This window comes from Zerene cesonia, unplaced genomic scaffold, assembly GCF_012273895.1.
Source record: "Zerene cesonia ecotype Mississippi unplaced genomic scaffold, Zerene_cesonia_1.1 Zces_u002, whole genome shotgun sequence".
NCBI lineage: Eukaryota > Metazoa > Arthropoda > Insecta > Lepidoptera > Pieridae > Zerene > Zerene cesonia.
Window position 1 is genome coordinate 2,380,023 of NW_024045132.1, and position 22,093 is coordinate 2,402,115.

Sequence of the window (22,093 nt, forward strand, 5' to 3'; positions counted from 1 at the left end):
TACTATTAAATGTCCCACAAGTAATTAAGTAGATTTAGTTTTTTACAAGTCACCCTTCATATTATGACGGGTTCTTTTTCTTGTAATTCTTAGAATTCCGTTAAAACCAATCTTAAATGAAATAAATATTATTTGCGATAGATATGTGATGCGATGCGATGAGGATACCCATTTTTTCGCACCAAATTATCCTTTAGATAATTAATTTTATACTTTAAGACTATTTGATTATTTTGCTTTGTATTAAATTACGTTCTTTATCAGATTGTGAAGTTTTGTTTTAGATAACCTAAATAAAAAAAAACCTTTTTAAACAAAACTATTCACTGCTATCTAATATTTATATGGTACTACGACTTAAATAAATTCATTATGTATGTAACTACCATTCGTATGTAGGTATAATAAGTAAACTTCTTTTACCTTTATATATATAGTATCTGTGACACAGCGGGTGGCTCAGAATCGAGAAGGTTTAATCAGTCTGTGCGAAACGTATTTTCCCAATACTTTCTACATTTTATCTATTCTACTAAAAGTCCATTCCGATTATAGAACTAGGCGAAATGAAACAAATTTTTGATGAATTACTTTTATTGGGACTTTGGGAGGATATCTCTTAACACCTTTGACTAGAATAAATGGTTTCACTAATTACATACTTGTTACATCACTACGCTCACATTAAATATTCTCAAGCCATTTTACTATAAACGATTGGTGTAAGAACACTTTAACAGCTAGAAAGAATTTCGTGGATTATAATATATGATTCATTTTGTATCGATATATATTGCATACCAAGTAGGTAAGTTTTTTTCTATATATCTGATATTTGTCGTAATTGTCTAACCTTCATGCCGCATCTGATCTTTTACTATAAAACTTGGTGGTGAAACACGACTACAACCTTTCACTGCTTTAAGCACATGTCTTCTTCACAATAATTTGTTAAAATTGTTACTGGTTTAAATTTACAAAACAATGATACAACAAATATTGTAAAAGTTTTTGAGGGAAATCACTAGACGGGTGTTCGAAATTAGTTTAAACGTCGTTCAGGCCACAGATTAGATCAGCGTGTTCTATGTGCTCCATGGGAAGTGGAGAGAAGGCCAGGGTCACCGAGTTTTGGAAGCGGCCGCTGGATGCAAGCCGCACCACTGTATCTTCACAGGCTATGGAAATAGGACGACGGGCTGGAAACAGAGATTTTTTAAATTTTATCATATAGAAAGAATTATAGTCCCTAATTATAAGATGTTATCGCTCAATTATCTAAAACTAAGAAAAGTAGATCAAGAGAGAACAGACGTAAAGAATAAGACAGACATACCAACATGCAAAAATGCATCTGCGTTTGTTAAATACTGAATCAAAAAGTACAAAACATCGTCTTGTGCATAATTTTTTAAATGTTGTTAGAAATAAGTGAAATATCTCATTCCCATGGAAATATCTTTCTTTTGCGTCTAATTTTATCTTAATTATCCTGGTCTCATCTAGTTATCTATGCCTTTTTTGTTGAATAGTAGATATATTTAAAAAAACCTTCGTTGTATCTTAAAACAACATGAATAAATTATGCTTTTATTTATTTTTGTGTTATTTAAATATTTTCTTTACGTTTAATGTTTTACGTGATAACGGACAACCGAGCTGGTAGTTCGCCTGAGGGTAAGTGATCACCACCGCCCATAAACATTTCTAGAGTGTAGGCCGCTGCAAATGGGTTGACCGCTTTTAAGGGATACGCAATAAAGAAAGAATTTTCGACGGGAATAAAGGAATGGACTGGGAATAAGGAATAGGATGCAATTATCCAGCTCCACTGAACGAAACACATGTGAAGTCCCGTGCCCCCTACTGGGGTATGGGGCAGATGATGTCCATCTGTTTCACTGATCGATTTTCTTTACGGACAAGTAGCCTTCTGTGTCCTGCCAGACCGAGACATTTTTTTTTTGTGCGTCCCCACCGGGAATTGAACCCAGGACCCCTCGGCTCCACGCTCACGCGTTAACCACTGTGCCAAGGAGGCGGTGGAACGAAACACAGCATACTACTGTGGGGCTACGGTAGCTTCCTTGGCGCCAATTCTCGCAATTCGTGCCGACGTGTGCTCGACTCCCACCATATACTTAGACAATCTTTATATTATAATATAACAAGTAAATTTTATAACTATAATATTTTAATAAAAAAGCGCTATGAATATTGACAAATGATAAGAGACGGAAGCACTTGGGAATATAAAAGTCAATATACATTGCAATGATAGTAACTATTCAGACACGTATTTGCATTCCTACTTAAAAAGTATATCCAGAACTCTATAACATACAACAATTTTACTTCTAATTTACATCGACATGTTCTAATAAACTATAGCGTTCATTTTGAAAAATTGTTAAGAACAATGCATTAGGAAATATTATATTTATTATGCCAAAAAAATTGTAACACGTGCCCCATTTTAATAGAGGATAATTAATTAAAAATAGGTTAATTAAATATTAAATTAAGAAGAATAATTTTGTCAAATGTCTAAGTCATAGTTCATCATCATCAGCCCATATATGTTTCCACTGTTGGGACACAGGCCTCCTATGAGGGTTCAGGCCGTAATCCACCACGGTGGCCAAGTTCGGGTTGACAGTTGTCACATGTCGTCAAAGTTTTGATTCTTGGACATGCCGGTTTCCTTACGATGTTCCCTCACCGTTTTGAGTATTGGTGACATTACACACGCGCAGATAAATTGAAAAAAAATCAGTTTATTTCCTGCACGCTCGTCTGTTCTCGAACCCCGACTTGGCGATTTTAACTCCGAAGTCCCCACCACTGAGCCACCACTGCTTAAGGCAATATTTATAACATTAAACAAATTCTTAATTGAAGACTTGGTTAAAAAGCGCATCGCCAACAAACTATATATAAAATAATGAAAATTTATACAATATATATATATTATATATTTATAACATATCTTATCACTAATCAAAGAGAGTAAAAGACAGTGTAAATAAATTGATAGAAATAGTATATATATAATGATCACTACTAATATCAATTTCATATTTGGTTAGTTACTTTTATTAGAAGTTTTAATAAACTTCTAGAACAGCTATACCGATTTCAAACATTGTTTCACCGCTGAATAGGTACCTGATCGCTGTCCTATAAACGATATATGTATCGCAGATGAAGTCAGGGCGGATCGCCAGTCTATTATAAAAGTATTACGCATTGTCTGTCTGTCTGACTATTGTCCCAATGTCGTAGTCTATTAATTTCAAAGGCTGTTCCAACTTTAAGCAGATTTAAATGAACACGAAGAAGGGATCATCAACAGCTTTTTATGTTAAAAATTGCCCACCAAAAAAGGTAATACTTTAATATTATGTATACGGGTATCTATAACTTTGTTTTTTTTTTAATTTTCTTCTTACTGTTACATATAATTATTACATTATATTAACTATCAGGAATAAAGTGCACTTCACAAATTATATTTCATCTTAAACACTATAGAGACAAAAAAAATGTTATCGTGGCATAAGGAAAATTGATGACGTCATCTCAACGTCTATAGACTGACAATAATTGGATTTTAAGTGCACCTTGTTTAACAGGCAGCCATTATCGACTTTTTATTTATTCAGTACAAATAGCTTTGATGCTAAAAACGGAATACTTTATTTAATTTTCCGATCGCCTCGATTTATGAGAACCATTATTTGAAAAATTTAAAAAACGCCCGAACTTATTTTCTATCGACGGCCATGTTCGATTTGAAATATATAAGTATACTGTTTAGTATTTTACTAGTCATGCCCCTTGACTTGATATCAAAATTGAGGGAATTGTTGTATAATATTGAATCTGAAATTTTGTGGGAGACGTCAATTTAGATCGATTTTCATTAAACATAGCCAAGAACAACTGCAAGGAAATGAAAGAAACCGCGTCGCAATCTGTTTGAGAGCTAAGATAATATGTCGGAAGAGGACGTCAAACTTGTTTGTTTTTGCGTAGAGGGTTAATTGTTTTAAATACGTGCAAGCTTTTAGTAGACTGTTAAATTTTATTTGACTCTCAGGTTTAAATTAAAGGATTTAAATTAAATATTATTTTAACCTGTATAAAAAGTGATCAAATTAATAAATGATAAGAACTATATAAATGTGTTACATCTCACTATAAGTACTGAGTATGCAAACATTTTTCCCACTTTCTTTCACCGATTGTAGCGGCCGTGATAATGTGTCAAAGTAATAAAAAAAAAAACAACTGAATATTTATTTTAATTCCTCAAGTATTATCTAAGACGGATGCCTTAATCAATCAATCTTTAATGCTCTGCAAGCGTCTGACAGTCCGTAATAAAAAACATAAGTTCTATGCAAATTTCTACAGAAAAGTTGGCCAACAACGTTATGACGTCACATAATAATCAATTAAATATTTACACAGCAATCATTTTTCTCGCTCGTTACAATAACAATACACGATCTGAACAATAAATTATTTGGTTAACCATTGTCAAACAGAATAAAAATAAATAAATAAAAATTCTGCAATCAAACTTTTCAAACAAAGGGCTGATGATTGTGTTTGAATTGTTTTATTGAATGACCATTATTTTGTATACTCAAAGAAAGAAAATACTAATTACATTAGATGAATTTATTAATTGATACCTTCATATCTACTTGAGATATGAAGATATCTTTTATATTTATAATAGCTTCTTAAACTACAGATTACTTTAATTTTACATTTAAGATAAATCAAATATTCTGCATTTATTTAAACCTAGCTTTCCGCTCACGGCTCTGCCCACGTTGTGTAAAGAAATTCCCAACGGGATTCGATTTTCACCGCGGTCAAAAATAACCTATATCACTCTATAGCATCCTAACTAACTCCAGACACAAAAATCATATCATAAAATACTTCATTGTCACATATTAGCACAGATAACATAAAACCATATATTAGTTTAATGCTTTAGTTTTTTTAAATATTATATTCGCGAAGCAATATTTCGAATCGTCCAAAATTTTACAACTTAAAGGAGATTACCGAAACGAAGTTTCTAGTAGAAACTTTTAATGAATGAAAACGATTTCCAGTAAGAAAATATAAATTATAAATGCAACTTGAAAAGCCATTTCTTTTTCTCTAGATCATTCATCAATCAAACGTCCTTCAAGATCAGGCTGCCAACTGCCAATCAATCCTATTTCAGTCACCTCGATTTATGTTTTAGTGGAATCATGAAATATGCATACTTTAAACGTTCCTTCATTTAATTTATGAAGTTAATAGCTGTCGATCTATTTGATCCGATCAAACCCCAAAATAGCTGGACCATTATATACCATACCATAGTTTTATTGGCATTAAATTGCCTAAAAGTTTTATTACATAAAAGTGTTGCATAAAAAGTTCACGATTGGTAAAGATAGTCATTACAATAACATTTTGTCGATTCGCATAGAAGTTTTGAAGTTTCAAATCTCACACTGAACAATGAAAACACTATCAAATACATTTCTAGTTAGTAGGTTATTCACTTAGTGATAGTAGGTTGTATGTATTATTTTTAAGAAATATTTTTTTAGCAAAAAGCGCAACTGTCTTCATATTGTCAGAACTAGACAAAATTAAAATAGGACCACAGGGCAGGAACCAGTTTTCAAATGAAAAAAGAATCAACAAAAAAATACAGTCGAATCGGGAACTTTCTTTTTAAAATCGGCTGAAAATTTTTTCTTACATATATCGTAAAGCGGTTCCTTTTTTTAATACAATCCAAATTCCAATGGTACACTAGGACGTCAACACTTAAAACATTTCTTAAATTACAATCGTAATAAATTTTTACCAAAAAAATGTTCGAGTGAAATTTTAGAGATATTATTAAATTAGTTTTTACTTTCTTATTTATGTTTTGTTGTCGATTATTATATAAATTAAATAAAATAAAATTTGTGTGTGTATGTGTTAGTATGAGTAATTATATTCATATTATTAGTAAGTAAATGTTTAAGTTTATATTTTAATCAAGAAAATATGGTATCGAGGTTTTCATTTTCTAAGTAGTCTAGATTAAATCGCCAATATATTTTTGACATATTGTCAATGAATTAAATATGCTGTAATTTCCCAACAATAAAGGCATAGACGACCATGTGTCTGAGTAAGTTATAAAAAATCTAATGTGTACTCTTTGTTGGAAATTCTTAAATAAATAAATTGTTTAACTGTTAGCATTACCTTCATTAGAGTCCAGTCCGCACACGCTGTCGAAAATCTCCATATTTGTATGGTCGAGCCCACTGGCGCCGCCTATGTCCACGAAGTCATGTAATCCCCGCTTTGTGCACTAACAGGGCGAAATACCCTCTAATTAACACTTATGTATACGTATTTATAATATAGAACACAAGATTTACAATTTCTATGTATATAAAATTCTCGTTTCACGATGCTGGTTACCATACTTCTCCGTAATGAATGAACTGATTCTCACAAATATGCACGCGTATACAACATGTATATGCGTGCATATCGGGAGATTTATTTATTGTGTTATTTTTCTTTCTTTCTATAACTCATTTGTTAATAACTGTTGCCGCTATAAGTTTTAAATTAACTTTATATAATTTAAAGGAAATGATGTCAAGAACAGAAAAAATTCATTGGCAGCTCTCAGACAACTGCAACGTTACCACCGGTAATGCAGCACTATAATATCATCACACTAATATTATAAATGTTAAAGTTTGTTTGGATGTTTGTCTGTCAATCACGCTGAAACTACAGAACGGATTTTGATATAATTCGATATTCAGACAGGGTATGAGCTGACTTGGCTGATAGGATACTTTTTATCCCGATTAAAGGGCCTTAGGATAAAACATGAATCTTGATATCCGAACGGAGCCGGGACGATCGTCTAGTAATTCATAATTAAACTCGAATCTATGAACTTTTCAAAAACCGATGTTAGATAAGGAGGACACAAATTAATGCCACACAAACTATTTCATGTCGTGTTTATATAGATATGAATAACAAATCCAGTAGAAAAAGCTTTCGGAATCGGTGATTTTTATAATACAGGAATTCAAACCGTGTTCCTCACGAAAATGTTAATGACTGTTTGAGTTTGAGTTCATTAAATAACGATTAAGATCCAAAAGCGAGTAAAAATTATCAAATCTACTATACAATTACACACTCACTCAATAGTATCAGCGTCTATGAAATTTTTATAAGACATCCACGTGCATATTTTTTATGCCAACATCGTAATAAATAAATGATCTCCTCATTAAAGTGGAAATGGCTGCATTAAAAAGCAAATGTGGCGAAAGCATTTCCAATTAATTTAAAAGCATTATACGATTGTTAGGATGGTGAATCGAAAAATAAGTTCAAAGGTCAATAAAGATCATTTTTCTTCCAGTTGACTAGGCTGTACCTTTTTGTTTATACCACAATATCTTTGTACAGAGTAGAAGGCATTTTATTTTTTTTCCTTCTTTTTATCACACACATACATTCAAACTCTCATTTGCTTTCACTAGTAGCATCATTTTTAAACTAAAACGATGAACTATTGAGGTAAATTTAACATAGATCTTTATTTTATTCATATTAAATATTGTGGACTTTAACATAGTCATTCATTTTAATTGATTCAAATTATCTCCCCCTGATCACGCTTAATATAGTCTTTGAAATGTCGGGTTATATAATATAAATATAAAACGAATAGATCGAGCTTAAAATCCGTTAAAAAGCATTCAATTATTACTTATTAACTCATATCATTCATCGCATACTTCAGAATTTCTATACATTTTGACCAAGCGATTAGTAAGTACATAAAGAAACGTATACTCTACTCACTCGATGCAGGGTTCCCGTCTCCATGTTCAGTAATGTCCCCCTCTTCACAGTCTGGCCGACGTTGAGGTCCAGGACGTGTACCGTGGAGGGAGAAATAGCAATCAGGGAACAATTGCCCGTCTCTCCGTGATTGCGTAACGTGTATACACCCTCCGAGCCGAACAGCATTAAGTTACAGGCTAAAACAAATCATTGTTTGTATTTAAATGTATTTTATTGACTTGCAGAGTGACCCACTTTACTTAATAATGAGTAAATATAATTCTTTCTTTTCTTTTACGGTTGAATAATTTTTATGACCCATGACTTTTTTAAACTGTACAACTTATTGATAATAAAAAATATACTTTCTCAAATGTAAAAATACTGAATGCATAAACAAATTCCGATAGATATAACCCTGTTTATATCATCGTTTAATCTCAACTAATCTTTGTTTTCATTGTGTAAGTTACGTATCTGAAATTGAAGATATGTACCTAAATACGTGATTGAATATATATTTACATAATGGAAACCTTGAAAAAAAAATTCCTAGAGTTAACAACTTGTCCAGCTATATAACCCGATAATAATATTTTGCAATTTAATGAGGGTCTTATAATATTTTAAGTTATAAATTTGGGACATGGTTTCGAACCCCCGACTTAACCATTTTAAGTCCGAGGACCTTCCTTACCACTCTTCCATCACTGCATTTCGTTATCAATTTAATAATAGTTTTTCTCCAAATTATTTATACAATATTTATTCGTACATTTATACGTTTGTGTATTTCAATTGCAATTTGAACGCACTCAATCATTAAAAGACATCATTATATTATATAATGCCATCAAATATACAACTCAGCACGTAATAAAGTAAACACAAAGCACTTAATTTGAAATCTATTTACAATTAATTTTATTTGTGTGGCGACAAATTGAATCCCAATTGTTTTCTATAATTCAATGTCTAGTTACACAGAAATAATTAAGAGTCGAATCGAATTAAGAATCGTCACCTTGTTCTGGAAAACAATTTGTAAATCAATATTATTTTATATGAGAAATATTAAGTTACATTGTATTGCGAATTACAGACTGTTATTTAAGGACAATGGATAATCTATGAGTTGAATCTTGAACCATTTTTCACGATACATTTATAAACAGTTCTCTTTTGTAATTTACTTGGATTCATTTACAATGGACAATGTCCTTTTTCCTTTCATTTTAGCAGTGTCGTAGCAACCGATAAGGAAACTATTTGGACATGGCTTAGGAAATAAATTACGTTTGAATTTTGTAGCAACTACAGAAACTAAATTCAAACAGAGGAGTTATTTTAGTGACGAAAAATAATTAATTGTTTATCAAAAAAATACGACATGAAGATCTAACAAAAAGCTTATTAACATGTTTTTTTAGTTATGTATTTCCTAACTTTTTTCAAACAGTCACTTCATATTTCTAATTTATGTCGATCACGTCGTAACAAATGCGTCATACAACATGTAAAATTCACGTCGAACCTTCCAAAAAGTTAACAACTTGACGGGACAAGGGTCATATTAATTAAATTTATCCCAAATTATTGTCACAGACAACGTCACACATAAAACTAATTACAAATTCACTCACGTCTCGCGTTTTTTATATGCCGAATTGTGACAGCAAACCCTTTTCCTCTTGCCGGTACTCTGTACTGTATCAGGGCTGCATTCTGTCGAGATATCAGTTTTCGCAGTGGTCTTCTGTCACAGGACTCGACCACTCTGTCGTCGTCCCAGGCGTCAGCGGGCCATACTTGACCATTTAACTCCCACCCATCGATCCACTAGAAAAATGAGACTTTTGGATTCACAACTTCTGGATGTGATGTTGAATACGATAGGAAACAAAGTTATGTGTTTCTTTATGGAACTTCGCGCCAAAAATAGGCCATTAGTTATATTACAATATCGCGAAAACAAAGAGTGTTACATTTCAATATTGTATTTGTAATCAGTCTTTCGTTTCAGCTGATACGAAATTAGAAACATGATAAAGTTGTATGAATAGAAATAAGGTTTTACCATGTGTATAGTTTAGCATAGTTTTTTTTAATTATCTTATCTTTATTGAGAGCTGTATTAAATGACGTTAAAACTGGTAAACTCGGTTATGTAGCAAAGGTTATCAGATTATGTGAGCTCGTGCGAAGGCATAACATACCGTCAGTTGAGGTAAATGCATTATACTTTTGTTATCATTTATAAACTTTTTATTCGTCAAGTCTTCTCCACCAATAATATATATATATATATATATATATATATATATATATATATATATATATATATATATATATATATATATATATATATATATATATATATATATATATATATATATATTATAGAATAAAGAGTAATCATTTAATTATTACTGAAATTATAGAACAATTTAATTTGGATAAAGATGAAAACATAATTTACACCAATGGCATATGAAGACAATTTAGAGCTATATTTTTATGTTTCAATATAATGTTCATATTGCTAATATATATTAATCTTTTATAATTATAATAAATAGTAAGTACCGAAGTATCATATTGACGCATAAGATACACCTGATTATTGTTAATACAGATAAATAATTCTAGAGACATTATTATTATACTGCGTGATACGCGTAAGTTTTAATATCTACGTTACGACAATATATTATGTAATATATATGTAAATTATCGAAGTTTACGAAGACTTAAAATATATCATCTATTTACTTTTATACATATGTAATCTTCGCTGTTTCTATAATCGTAAACATATAACTTACAGCCACAAGACCTCCGTTGTCGCAAGGCACGTCGAGGTAGTTGAATGTGACCTGGATTCGCTTATCAGGCTCAGCTATCATGTAGATACCACACACCACCGGTTCATCAGAGGGCGACTTGAAGAACAGTTCGCCTTCTTCTGATGTTACCATAAAACAATCTATAAACAACGGCAGTGTTTTAATTTCAGCTGTAATGTAAAATTGTTTGTTATGCAATACGCATGTATGTTGAATTCATATTTAATGTGTTATAAAACTTTCAAGACACGATGCGCTAAAGCTAAGCTAATGAGAATATGAAAAATATTAATGTTTTAAATACACTCAATAAAACATCTATTGTGATTAGAACACAATAATAAATTTTATTATTTTTTTAGTTAAAGTATGGGTGAATCCAATAGTGATGAAATTTACCTGTTTCATTATTTATTTGTATCAGGATATTAAACCTCATACTGTAATAAATGAGGTTGATTTCAAAGTGTAAATTCAACCTTAAATTATTTAGAACGGATATTTCGTTTAAAAGTCATGACAGGTATAAAATATGAGGACTTGAGCTGCTAACTGTTCCACGTTTAGTCGAATCACCGAACTGATTCAAATAAAATTCAGTATGGACATAGACAGAAAAGAAAGCTACTACAGAAAATAGAAAAGGATAATAGTTTCGCAGTTAGCGCAGGTGAATACAAAAATATACAAAGAAGTAATGTTTGTGAGTTCAAAAGTTCTTAGTGGGTAATGTTTGGATTTTATTGAAATTCTTCTACCATTAAAAAAAACTAAGTCCTTACCGAATAACTTGAGCTTTTTATATTTTTTATCCTGTGAAAACCCGAGTGAAGACGGGACCAGCGGATAGTTCTATATTATATAGATATAGATTTTTTAATGTTACTGGTCTATTAGTTATGATAGAATTTACATGCTATTTTTTTATTCAGCTTATAAGTATGAAAAATTGATTTTACATTGAAGAGATATTATAACAGTATACGATGTTTATTAAAAATCTCAGATTCATGAATTTGGTTCGACGAATTTTGTTCTTGCTTAGCTTTATAAAAGTTTTACATGCAAAGTCTTAATTAGGGAAAAATTAGGGTTTAGCATTACGCTATTTTCCAGCATTTAAATGCTATACTGGATTCTTGTAAGTAATTCTTGATTATAGTGATGCCCGTGAAATTCCCGCTAGACGTATAATATTACGTGAATAATCGCTGAAATATATATGAGCAATAACTATAACCAGATGAGGTATCACTCAGTGTGTTTGTAGACTATCACAAAGTAATTTCATTTAATATGATTACGATTACTTTCAATTCGTGCCTATTCGTTCATTCGATATTTTTGTATTAATTATCAAATGAAGTCCAGTATTCATAGAATTTAATGCTCAATAATCAGTATTAAATTTATGTTTGTTGTTTGTTTAAGTATGCAAATTGAATCCACACACGGAATCTCTTAATTAAATATAATAGATAATATGAATATTTTTAAATGCTTTATTAATAAGATCATTACGCCTTTCCATCATCACCCTTCATCACTCTATAAAACACGTATAACAGTTAGCTCTATTAAAGAACTTCACATTAAAGAGAATATATAAATACATTAAAAGCAACTAACCTTCATTGGGATCTATGACGCGGTGAGTAAGTACAGGCATCCGTCGCACTCTTGAAAACCATGATAAAGGCGCAGCATCTCTTGACGCGTAACGTAACCCCTGCGTCATATTACATAAGTCTAGAACTTTACCTGAGGCACTTTAAAGTTCGTAATAATCAAGTGTTCATAGAACTGTCTCTTTTCTATACTGAGACTGTAGTCTTATCACGAATATTACATATTGCTTCTTCAATAGGGTATTTGATTACAACATTGAAACATTATATTATAAATTACATGATTATATTTGGAATGCCGATAGTTGAAAATAAAAATTATTAAACCATTGTTACAGTGGTTTGTAATAAATATCATGTTTAAGTTAAAATAGTTTTTCATAATGCTAATTTTGTTAAAAACGATTTATACAAAATCAAACGAGCAGACCTTAGGTAGATATAAATTAATTACGTGGGAGTTCTTTAAAAGAAACATAGCTTTGACTAAGCAAGGCTTGTACTATTTATTAAATTAATAAACAAGTAATACAAAAATATATGGAAAACTTAAAGTATGCCTCATACAAAATGCTATGAAATAAAAATCCTTTGAAATTTATTTTACGCAGTCGTATATAAAAGTTATTTTTCTATTATTTGCCTTTTTTATAACATGCGTCTGTTTCACGCGATCAAATTGTTCAGTTTTCTACAAATATAGACAACGCTGAACAAACGTCACTATATATTTGAATACATATTTCTCTATCTTTTTTATAAAGCTCCGTACCCAGAGGATAAAATGGAACTTTAATTTACTAGGAGTCTCTTCACCCATCTGTTTGACTGTGTGTTCGTCTGTCACTAGGCTTTATCTCATTATTAGATAAACAGTTGAAATTTTCACACATGATAATATCATATCATATATAGAAATTAAATTGTGCGGCCATTAGCTTAAAGTCTTTCACCTATTGGACAGAGTTATAAAAGACGTTTTTAATTACAGATTTCTCCTTCCTTTTGACCGATATTTTTTCCGTCTCCTGCTCGGATATAGCTTGCCATTATTCACAATGCCCGGGCGTAATGCATTATGATATATACCCTCATATTCAATGACCTTATCCATAACTATGTACTAATGGTTAATTACTACCTGGTTTCTATAGTTTAGAGGCGAATGATTTTGATACTACCTCAACCTAGATAAAGCCTGATAGAGCTTGTTTATAATTTTTCTTCTAAATTTTTTTCGGTATCCGCTTCAACATAATGTTGAGAATATTATGTTAAATTATGTATGAATGATAAAAATATCGCATGAAGTATATAGTGTTTCAGTATTATACCAAAAACTGGTTCAAAAATAAATTGTTGTGTCAAAAAAAGGACTTGACTAGTAGTAGGTACATTAGAGAAATTTCAAAAAAAAGATGGCCGCCACCGCAATACGGTATCGGTTTTTTTTATTTGAAGTTTTTATTATTGCCATAGAAAGTTATTTCTATGACACAATAATACTCCCGTCAAAATGTGGTGTAACGTTCGATTATAAATTTCGATCACTATCAAAATTATAGGCGGAAACATAATTCAAAGCACATTCTCTCTCAGTAGAAGTATGAACGTGATAATACGGATCGCGAAGATTTGAAAGAAAATATTCTATAAGAATAGCCATAAAGAAACGACAATAAGCTTAAAATCTTTTACTGTCCAGATAAAGACCATTGTTGTCGCACGTGCTAATTTTTCAGATAGCGTATATTACGGTTTATTTGCACTAACTATAAGTATAACAAACGCTGTTTTTAGTTAAACACATTTGTTTATTTTCGAAACACTTCTGTTAATGAAACCAGGATCTCAATTTGCGTACGTATACGAGTATGTACTTGAAATTTATCGGTTGAATGAGTGTAAATAGCGTTTCGTTTATATATTCATTAAAGATTTTATATTAAACCTTTTTGGTTGCGCATCACCTACTAAATATTAGGACAAAAGTTTTGAATTTAACGTATGTAGACAAGTAATGGTTGTTTAAAAAATACCTATAGAACTATTCAAAATGAAACGCAATAATATTAGGCATATCTTCGAATAACGTAATAAATCTTGGCATAGTAATGCTGTCATTTAAAACTCGTATGAGGGAGATATTTCAGGGCAATTGCTTAAGATAAGGTGAAGTATGATTGAAAATAGATATTTTTGGGTAGGCTTCAGAGTTTCATAATAATATGGTGCGTGCTTTATCTTGTATCCAATTTTACGTTTGAATAATCCCTTACACCTTACAGCATAATTCAGTTTTGATATAAAAATATAATTATGCGTCTACTTAAAATAATAAACGAAAATAAACTCGCTTTTCGCTGTTGGAAATTCTTGATATTAATTTGAATATAACAAAATTGTTTTTGGGACAATCGATTAACATTTTTGGTATTAGAGTTTATCCATGATAGAAGAACTGAGAAAATCCGAGTTTGATTTCGACAAACAATAGCGACTCTTATTAACAGAAAAATGTGGTAGTCGTGTCTGGCGCAGGTCACAGAAGGCTGATCTTTATTGAGATGTGGAGCACCTTGCCTTTTAAATGCATTAATAAATGCCCTATCTTTGCAAATGTTTATTATATTTATTGTATTTATTTATAATACCACACTTACACCTTAAAAAACCAAGTCATAGAAAACCAAATGGTCCAAAATACAGTCTTATCGCATTCGGCATCGCCAGGCAACCTTTGGACAACCCATCGGGAAACCATCTCAGTTCTTTATATTATAAATCGCTTGTATAATATAGTAAATGTCTCTAAAGACAAAGGGAAAGTGAAATGTGTCAAATGAACTTCAGTTTGTATGTTATCCTACTTAATGTTATAAATGCCAAAGTTTGTAAGGATATGTCTGTGTTTGTTGTTCTTTCACGCAAAAAGTACTGAACCGATTGCAATGAAATTTGGTACGTAGATAGCTGGAGAACTGGAATAACATAAAGGCTACTTTTTATCCCGATATTCCTTCAGGATACGTACTTACCCGGGTGAAACCGCGAGGCGCAGCTAGTAAATTATAAATATGTAATACTCAAGAACTTGCTTATTTTATATTCCAATACTACTAGCCTTTCATTTCCAGGCAGACTGAGACTTTCTTTACTCTAGTTTCTAGTTTTTAATTAATCTCGAAACCAATCTACGTACGTGCACTAGTCACTGAATGAAATGGAAAACTGATATAATTGCGATATTATAAGTACCTATATAAAGGGACTGTGAAAATTAATAGATTGTTTGTGTAAAAGATTTAATTAAATTGGAAATATATAAATATGTATTTAATTGCATCGTATTAAATAAAGTAATAGGAGTGGAGCATAAATGAAGAATTTTGCAAATATCTATCGAAAAACTATTCATGTTATTGGATAAGTTTGAAGGGTCAGATCGGTTGTGGTTACACACATTTCTTCGACAAATATTGAAATTTAGAATAAAATTTAATATCTATATTTTAGGGGATACTAGACCTCCTAACTATCTCCCAACTAGACTTTAAAAATCTTTCGCAGTAATATATTAGTAATTTATAATGTGTCATACAGATCTTGTTTTAAATGATTTTTATTTTGAAGATAGTTCTGATTTATTGATAAAAATTGTATAGGCTAAGTTTCACTAACAGTAGCGAGATTACAATGTGACTATATTTCGCAACGGGGAAGTACCACACCCCACGGAAGACCAGCGTAAAATAATAACATGCTACTGTGTTTCCTTACACACCATCGTATAAAAAAGCTCATTTGTAATTATAATGCCTTGAGCTCAAAATATACAGGTGAAATCTTTGTATTTTTATCATACATAAATTGTAAATTCCTTTCATTTAACTAGTGTACCAAAATTTTCGTTAATAAATAACACACAGGAATAATATTTAACTTTTGCTAACGTGTTTAATTAAACTTTGAAATTTCAAAAGTAGCGTGATCGAGACTCCAATGTTGGTACATAATTAACTAATTAATTATTAATTATTGAAGCCCTATTTAAAGTTGCTATAAAATCTTTACTAATATTATAAATTAGACAGTGAGGCTATTTCTTTCTTTTGTTTGTTTGTGTTTCTTTTATGTACAACAAAGCAATTTAGTGGTTTGTTGTACATAATCTTTGTGTATAGAGATCATAATTGTAAACCTAGAGGCAAATTCTACTTTTTACAGTTGTGCAACATTTCATTCCCCCATGGGAAATTATGTTATCTGTGCCCATGCACAGATAACATAATACGTATACACCATAGATATTAACCTTTGGCTGTACAATTGCGGCCGAGGGCGGAAATCGATTAAGTATTGAAATAGAAAAACTATATAATGCCTCTATGAGCAATTGTTATGACAAAACTAGTCTAACTACGTCTTTAAATGTCAATTATGATGTTCCTAGCTTTGGGGCAATGATTTTCAATACTTTTATTCTATACAGTAGTTATATGAAGTTGTCAATTTTTAAATTCTCGCTTTAATAATTAAACCAAAGCCTATTATGGTTGCACTTCCATGATACATCAAAAAAGCGAAACACGATTAATAGTAGAAATAAAATATTCAACATAATTTCATATGCTCTTTATTTACTTTCATAACATCTTAAAATACCGAACTATCTGTTATACGAAGAGTTACAACGGTATTTGGGAATAAATTGTAGCATGTCATATTACCCACACAGTCGAATTGTGGGTGAACACATTTTAGTCCCTAATAAAAATAGTATCCATCCTATGCCAATATTTCAATATTTATTGCCATAAAATACACAGCTCGTAAAACGCAATTCGCAACACACGGTAATGTGTAATATAGCACTATTTGACACATTTTAGATAATATGTAGCTACAAACTAGATATTTATTTAATCAATACTCATAGGATCATTTTGATTTATTCAAGAATGCTCTAAAAATGTTCATTGACCCTGCGTTAATGCTTATCCATTTATTAAGTATGCAATGCATTGATAATACGTTAAACGAAGGAGGTGGTCAGCTTTACGGGTAATCTCTTGTCTTGATCTACGTGCATAAAGTAATTGAAGTGCCCTTGCTTGGCAGTAAGTCCTAGAGAAGTAACCCTTTTTTACAATTTTTTGATTTTCAGTCGAAATTTAGTAGCTGTTTGTGATGGAATTATTATAAGTCATCGTTTCGAATAAGTGTCAAAGTATCAGGTTTTTTTGTGAGATAGGGAAGCGCTTGACTAATATCTCGCCCGCTGGTAAGCGTAGATGTATGAAGCGCGCTAAGATGGAGCGCGCTTTCCTAGAAGGTACCTGTTCACTTTACTTTTGAAAATCCCCAGATTACATCCCGTTCGAATAAAGTATGAAGAGTCGAACCGCTTAGTCCGGGTACATGGTACAGCCACTATAAAGCGGTGCCTAGAATGTGCGTCTCGACGACCGACAGAGGTTACTGTGTAGTCGAATAAAACACTTGATAAGTTTAGTTTCTATAACATTGCTCATATCAACCTTTTTTTAAATCATGATTCACGCAACTAGTTTCTGTAATATTGTCTTTTTCAACACTTGTACGATTTTGTAGGGTTAAGGGTTTTAAGGTATAATACAACAATTTCCGTCCCTCTGTCTATCTGCCACTATCATATCATCATGTACTACAATGCTAGAAACAAATATTTTAAGGATCTCCCATTACGGTACATATCAGAAGTGATATTCACCTAACCATACTTTGATTAGAGCCCAAATAAACCTTTTATATTGCCTATTCCCAATGACATTATATTATTACCTCAATAACCTCAAATTAGTGGATGTTTATTCTTTCACCTATAAACAGCTTATGATTACAAGATACAAAGTGGCCTACATTTCTTACATTCTGCAAGTGGGATTAGTTAACAGAAGTATAACAGGAGAACAAACACGCGATTCTACTAACTCAATTGTTATTTTTACGAGGCGTGCTAACTTTTATATACCTAAGCTGAAAGCGTGGTTATAAATCCCGTGTCAGTAAAACACGATCGCATTTTGATCTCTTCAAAACTTTATTGGTATATGCATTGCGAATATCGACACACAACCCTACAGACTGTCAACTAAAAGATCAACTATAAACCAATAATTAATTTTAAAAATAACTGGTTCTAAACAATTAATATGTATTGTGACCTTAATATGTATGTATTTATTATATTCGATTTACTTAATATGTATGTATATGATATGTACAAAATATTTTTAGTATACCTTACGTGTTTTAGTGCATCCTTTTCATTTTTAAATAAAATAAATGCGTTTAAAAATGCACTAAAATCGTTTATTTTAAACATATTAATTAATAACAGTAGTATATATAGTAAAATATGTACATAACATAATGTTTATGAAGTAAACTAAATATGAATTGTAGATAATAATGTTTCATAATAAATTTTAACTGTAGCAAATTTGTGGGACTGAAAAGTGTGTGTTTTAATTGAGTAGAAGTGTAATGTATGTATGTTCATGAAATGTTCACTTCAGTAATTAATAAATAACTGTCTTCTTCTACACTTATTCATCACAGAATGTTGAAATGACATTTATTATTCAGTAAATTTGTTTCGTCTCAAATAAGCAGTCAGCCATTTGTGAAAAGCGCGACTTTAAAAGGAAAACGATTATATTTTTTATAGAAAGGACTACATTTCTGAGATATTAAAATGATCTAACGATTGATATTTCTAAAAGCTTTGATTGGTTCGTCGTCAACGTATTTAAAGCTAAAAAGAGAAGTGATTAAATAAACTCATTTCCAAGAATTTTATTTTTGATGCGATTTCAATACAGAGAAGCAACAATTTTTAACAGAATATTATTAAAAGTATGGTAGGTATATATCTTTATGAATATCTGACGTATAAATTATCAAAAAAGTAAACCTGGTAGTGAATTAGACTATGGGTACCCAACATTTATTTTAATACATACTTTTAAATTTATGCTAAAACAAACCGAGAAACTTATCCAACAACAACTAAAAAGAAACATAATACAGTAAAAACTTTTTTGAAATATGCTTTTATTTGAATGTACTAAAAAGAAAAAAATTAACTTTTACATCAGTAAAAGTTTAAAAAGATATCAATCTTACAACGTCATTTCACATTCGACACAATTTAGATAATGTAAAAGGTTGTCGCGAGATTTGCCAACGTAGATAAACAAGTGAATTACATAATTTGATCAATTAGTAAATGTTCAAACTATGTTAATTTACGTGCATATTATGCGAAAAGCTTTTATATTATATAAATTTTATAAGATGTGGAACGACTTTATAGGCTGCCAGTGAAAAATTTAGAGTAAAAGATTTTTTTTTAAGCGCATTTAACTAAAAGATCATTCTTAAAATATCTTTTACGTCTAATTTATAAATTTTCCTAAACATTTTATTGCATTATACATAGTACACATTATTGCTGTGAAGATTAATCTATATAAAGGTTTACATCGAAATCGGAAAATCCTTCAACATGCCTAATTTAACCAATATTACAGTTTTGGGATGGATAGACTCTGATCCTCGTTTATTTTATAGCCTAGTAAATCCGATATTGTTAATCACATATAAATAATGGAGCTCCAGTTTAATATGTATGTATTACTAAGGGTCAAATACAATTAAAAAGCCCGTAATGAAAACAAGTTATAATAAATTTCTTTGTGCATACATGAGTAGATTTTCTGACCACGTTTACTCGTAAAAATCGTTGATAAAAATAGACGTACCTCAAAAACGGCTCTATCTTATTGAATGAAATATTAAGTTCATATTAGTTTAATCTACAGTGATATGACAAATACATAATTGTTAATAGAATGAAACGTTTTTATTTCATTATATTTGTAACAGGGTAGATATTTATAGTCTTTCGTTTTTAAAGGGGTATATAAAAATAGTAAGCTCCAAAGTTCATGATATTATTACGAAAGTTTCAAACGGGACATAAATCTCGTCACCATCATACTAAGGCATACTTTATGAATCCAATGCATTGTAAAGGTACAAATTTTAATAAATTTCGCTTAACATTTTCTATACTTAGTACTTATTTTACTATTTATACCATAGATACGAAATCCATTTTCAAAAGAAACTTAAATATTTCAACTCACCGACAAAAGCAGGCCACTAATACCATTGCATGCGAACACCAAACCCACTAGGAAGAACACCGCTCTCATATCGAACTTTTTAAATACAGTCACAATGAAAAATTTTATTAATAAAACTTCTGAAACTTGAAGCAACTAGTGACGTCGGCGTCCCGCAAGTTGTGAATGGAGACAGCTTTTCACTACTCCCTTTATAGGGTCGCAAATTCACTGCGCATCCTCCTATGCGCTTTACGTTTCCTTACTATGCCTATTTTTGTACTGCCAATGTTGTGTTGACAATTCTGTTTATGGGTTTACAATATTGTCCATAATTATTTCCATACTTTCATAGTCCAATAAGTAATCACTAAATAATAAAAAATACACACTTAAATAATAAAAAAATACAAGCAGTGATGAAGAAAATACGAGCATACTTAAAATTATGTTTTTTATTATTTATTTCATTTAATAAGTTGCTGATTTCTGTAACCATATCAGTATAGTTATTAAAGCGAAATGTTGCCTTGGGAAGCGATCTCAATGTTATCAGTAAAGCATTATTTGTTGAACAAATATTCAGAGCGCAAGGTGTTAATTTTGTTTGGTAATTAGGTGATTATCTAAACTTTCGGTTCTGTATCCATTCGAAATATATTTCATATGGCAAATGCAAATTATTAATCTTAAATTATTTGCCTTTCCTTTAAACGGACTTTAAAATACCAAGCATTTTGATATAATTGTTCAATTTACTTTCTAGTCAACCAATTTTCAAGATTCTATTAATGAAGCAGCGTCCTGTTCTAGCCAATTTTGAAGCAACTGCCTGCTCGAAATAAGATCTCAAACGAAGGTAATTACTGTGTAGGTACAAGAACAAGCCAATTTGGTGAAATTAAAATAAATTCTTAGGCTTTTCTGCTTTTTTAGACAGCAGATCAGTATTGCAAAGTTTCGCTTCAATCACTGGTATACAAATCGTATGAAACTAAAATTATCATCATTAGAATGAATCCAATGGTGTGTGTAAGTGACGTTCTTTGCCGTAGAGATAACAATAAAGTATGCGTGGTATTATAATCTTGTTAGCTGTTACATAAAGACTTTCATATACTTTGATAAAATACGACTAATCAAATAAACAGTCATAAAGTAATTATATTCGAATTTAATTACATCAAGGTTTAAGATCAATAAATGGTACACATATTTTTTGAAACAATGTAAGCGTTTTTGTATGGAATACTTGTTATGGAAAAAATGCTACATCAATATTTATTAATTTCGTTAGGGTCCGGTTAAGGGTGCTATTTCTACATGGAGCGAAATTAAATATCAAAAACGCATTAACAAATAATATTCTAAAAAGTACCATAAATGCATTGTCACCAATAAATAACAATAGATTTCTGTACAGACAGAGGCTTTAATTTCGACCGTACGTCAATAATAATTGACGAGTAAATGCTACTTCAAACAAGTCTGCTTTATTGCTATCTTTATTGCTCGGTCCCTGTCCCTTGGATGAGAA

At 30.9% G+C, this 22,093-nt stretch overlaps 1 protein-coding gene across 1 annotated transcript; it reads right to left on the reverse strand.

Annotated features, from left to right (window-relative positions):
• Window positions 1-576: 576 nt before the first annotated feature.
• Window positions 577-20,724, reverse strand: LOC119838334 (corticotropin-releasing factor-binding protein). The gene is made up of 7 exons (XM_038364248.1): window positions 20,578-20,724; window positions 12,384-12,483; window positions 10,734-10,894; window positions 9,552-9,747; window positions 7,927-8,105; window positions 6,286-6,394; window positions 577-1,199 (listed from the first exon to the last, which is right to left on the reverse strand). The coding sequence occupies exons 1-7, from the start codon at window positions 20,644-20,646 to the stop codon at window positions 1,048-1,050; spliced, it is 966 nt and encodes a 321-aa protein (XP_038220176.1). The 5' UTR covers window positions 20,647-20,724; the 3' UTR covers window positions 577-1,047.
• Between the last annotated feature and the right edge of the window lie 1,369 nt (window positions 20,725-22,093).

Coding starts and splice junctions, on each gene's coding strand:
- LOC119838334 (XM_038364248.1), bottom strand. CDS start 20,646: ATGAGAGCGGTGTTCTTCCTAGTGGGTTTGGTGTTCGCATGCAATGGT. Junction 6,395..7,926: donor AGACGGGAACCCTGCATCGA/GTGAGTAGAGTA, acceptor TCGCCCTGTTAG/TGCACAAAGCGGGGATTACA. Junction 1,200..6,285: donor CGGACTGGACTCTAATGAAG/GTAATGCTAACA, acceptor CTCTGTTTCCAG/CCCGTCGTCCTATTTCCATA.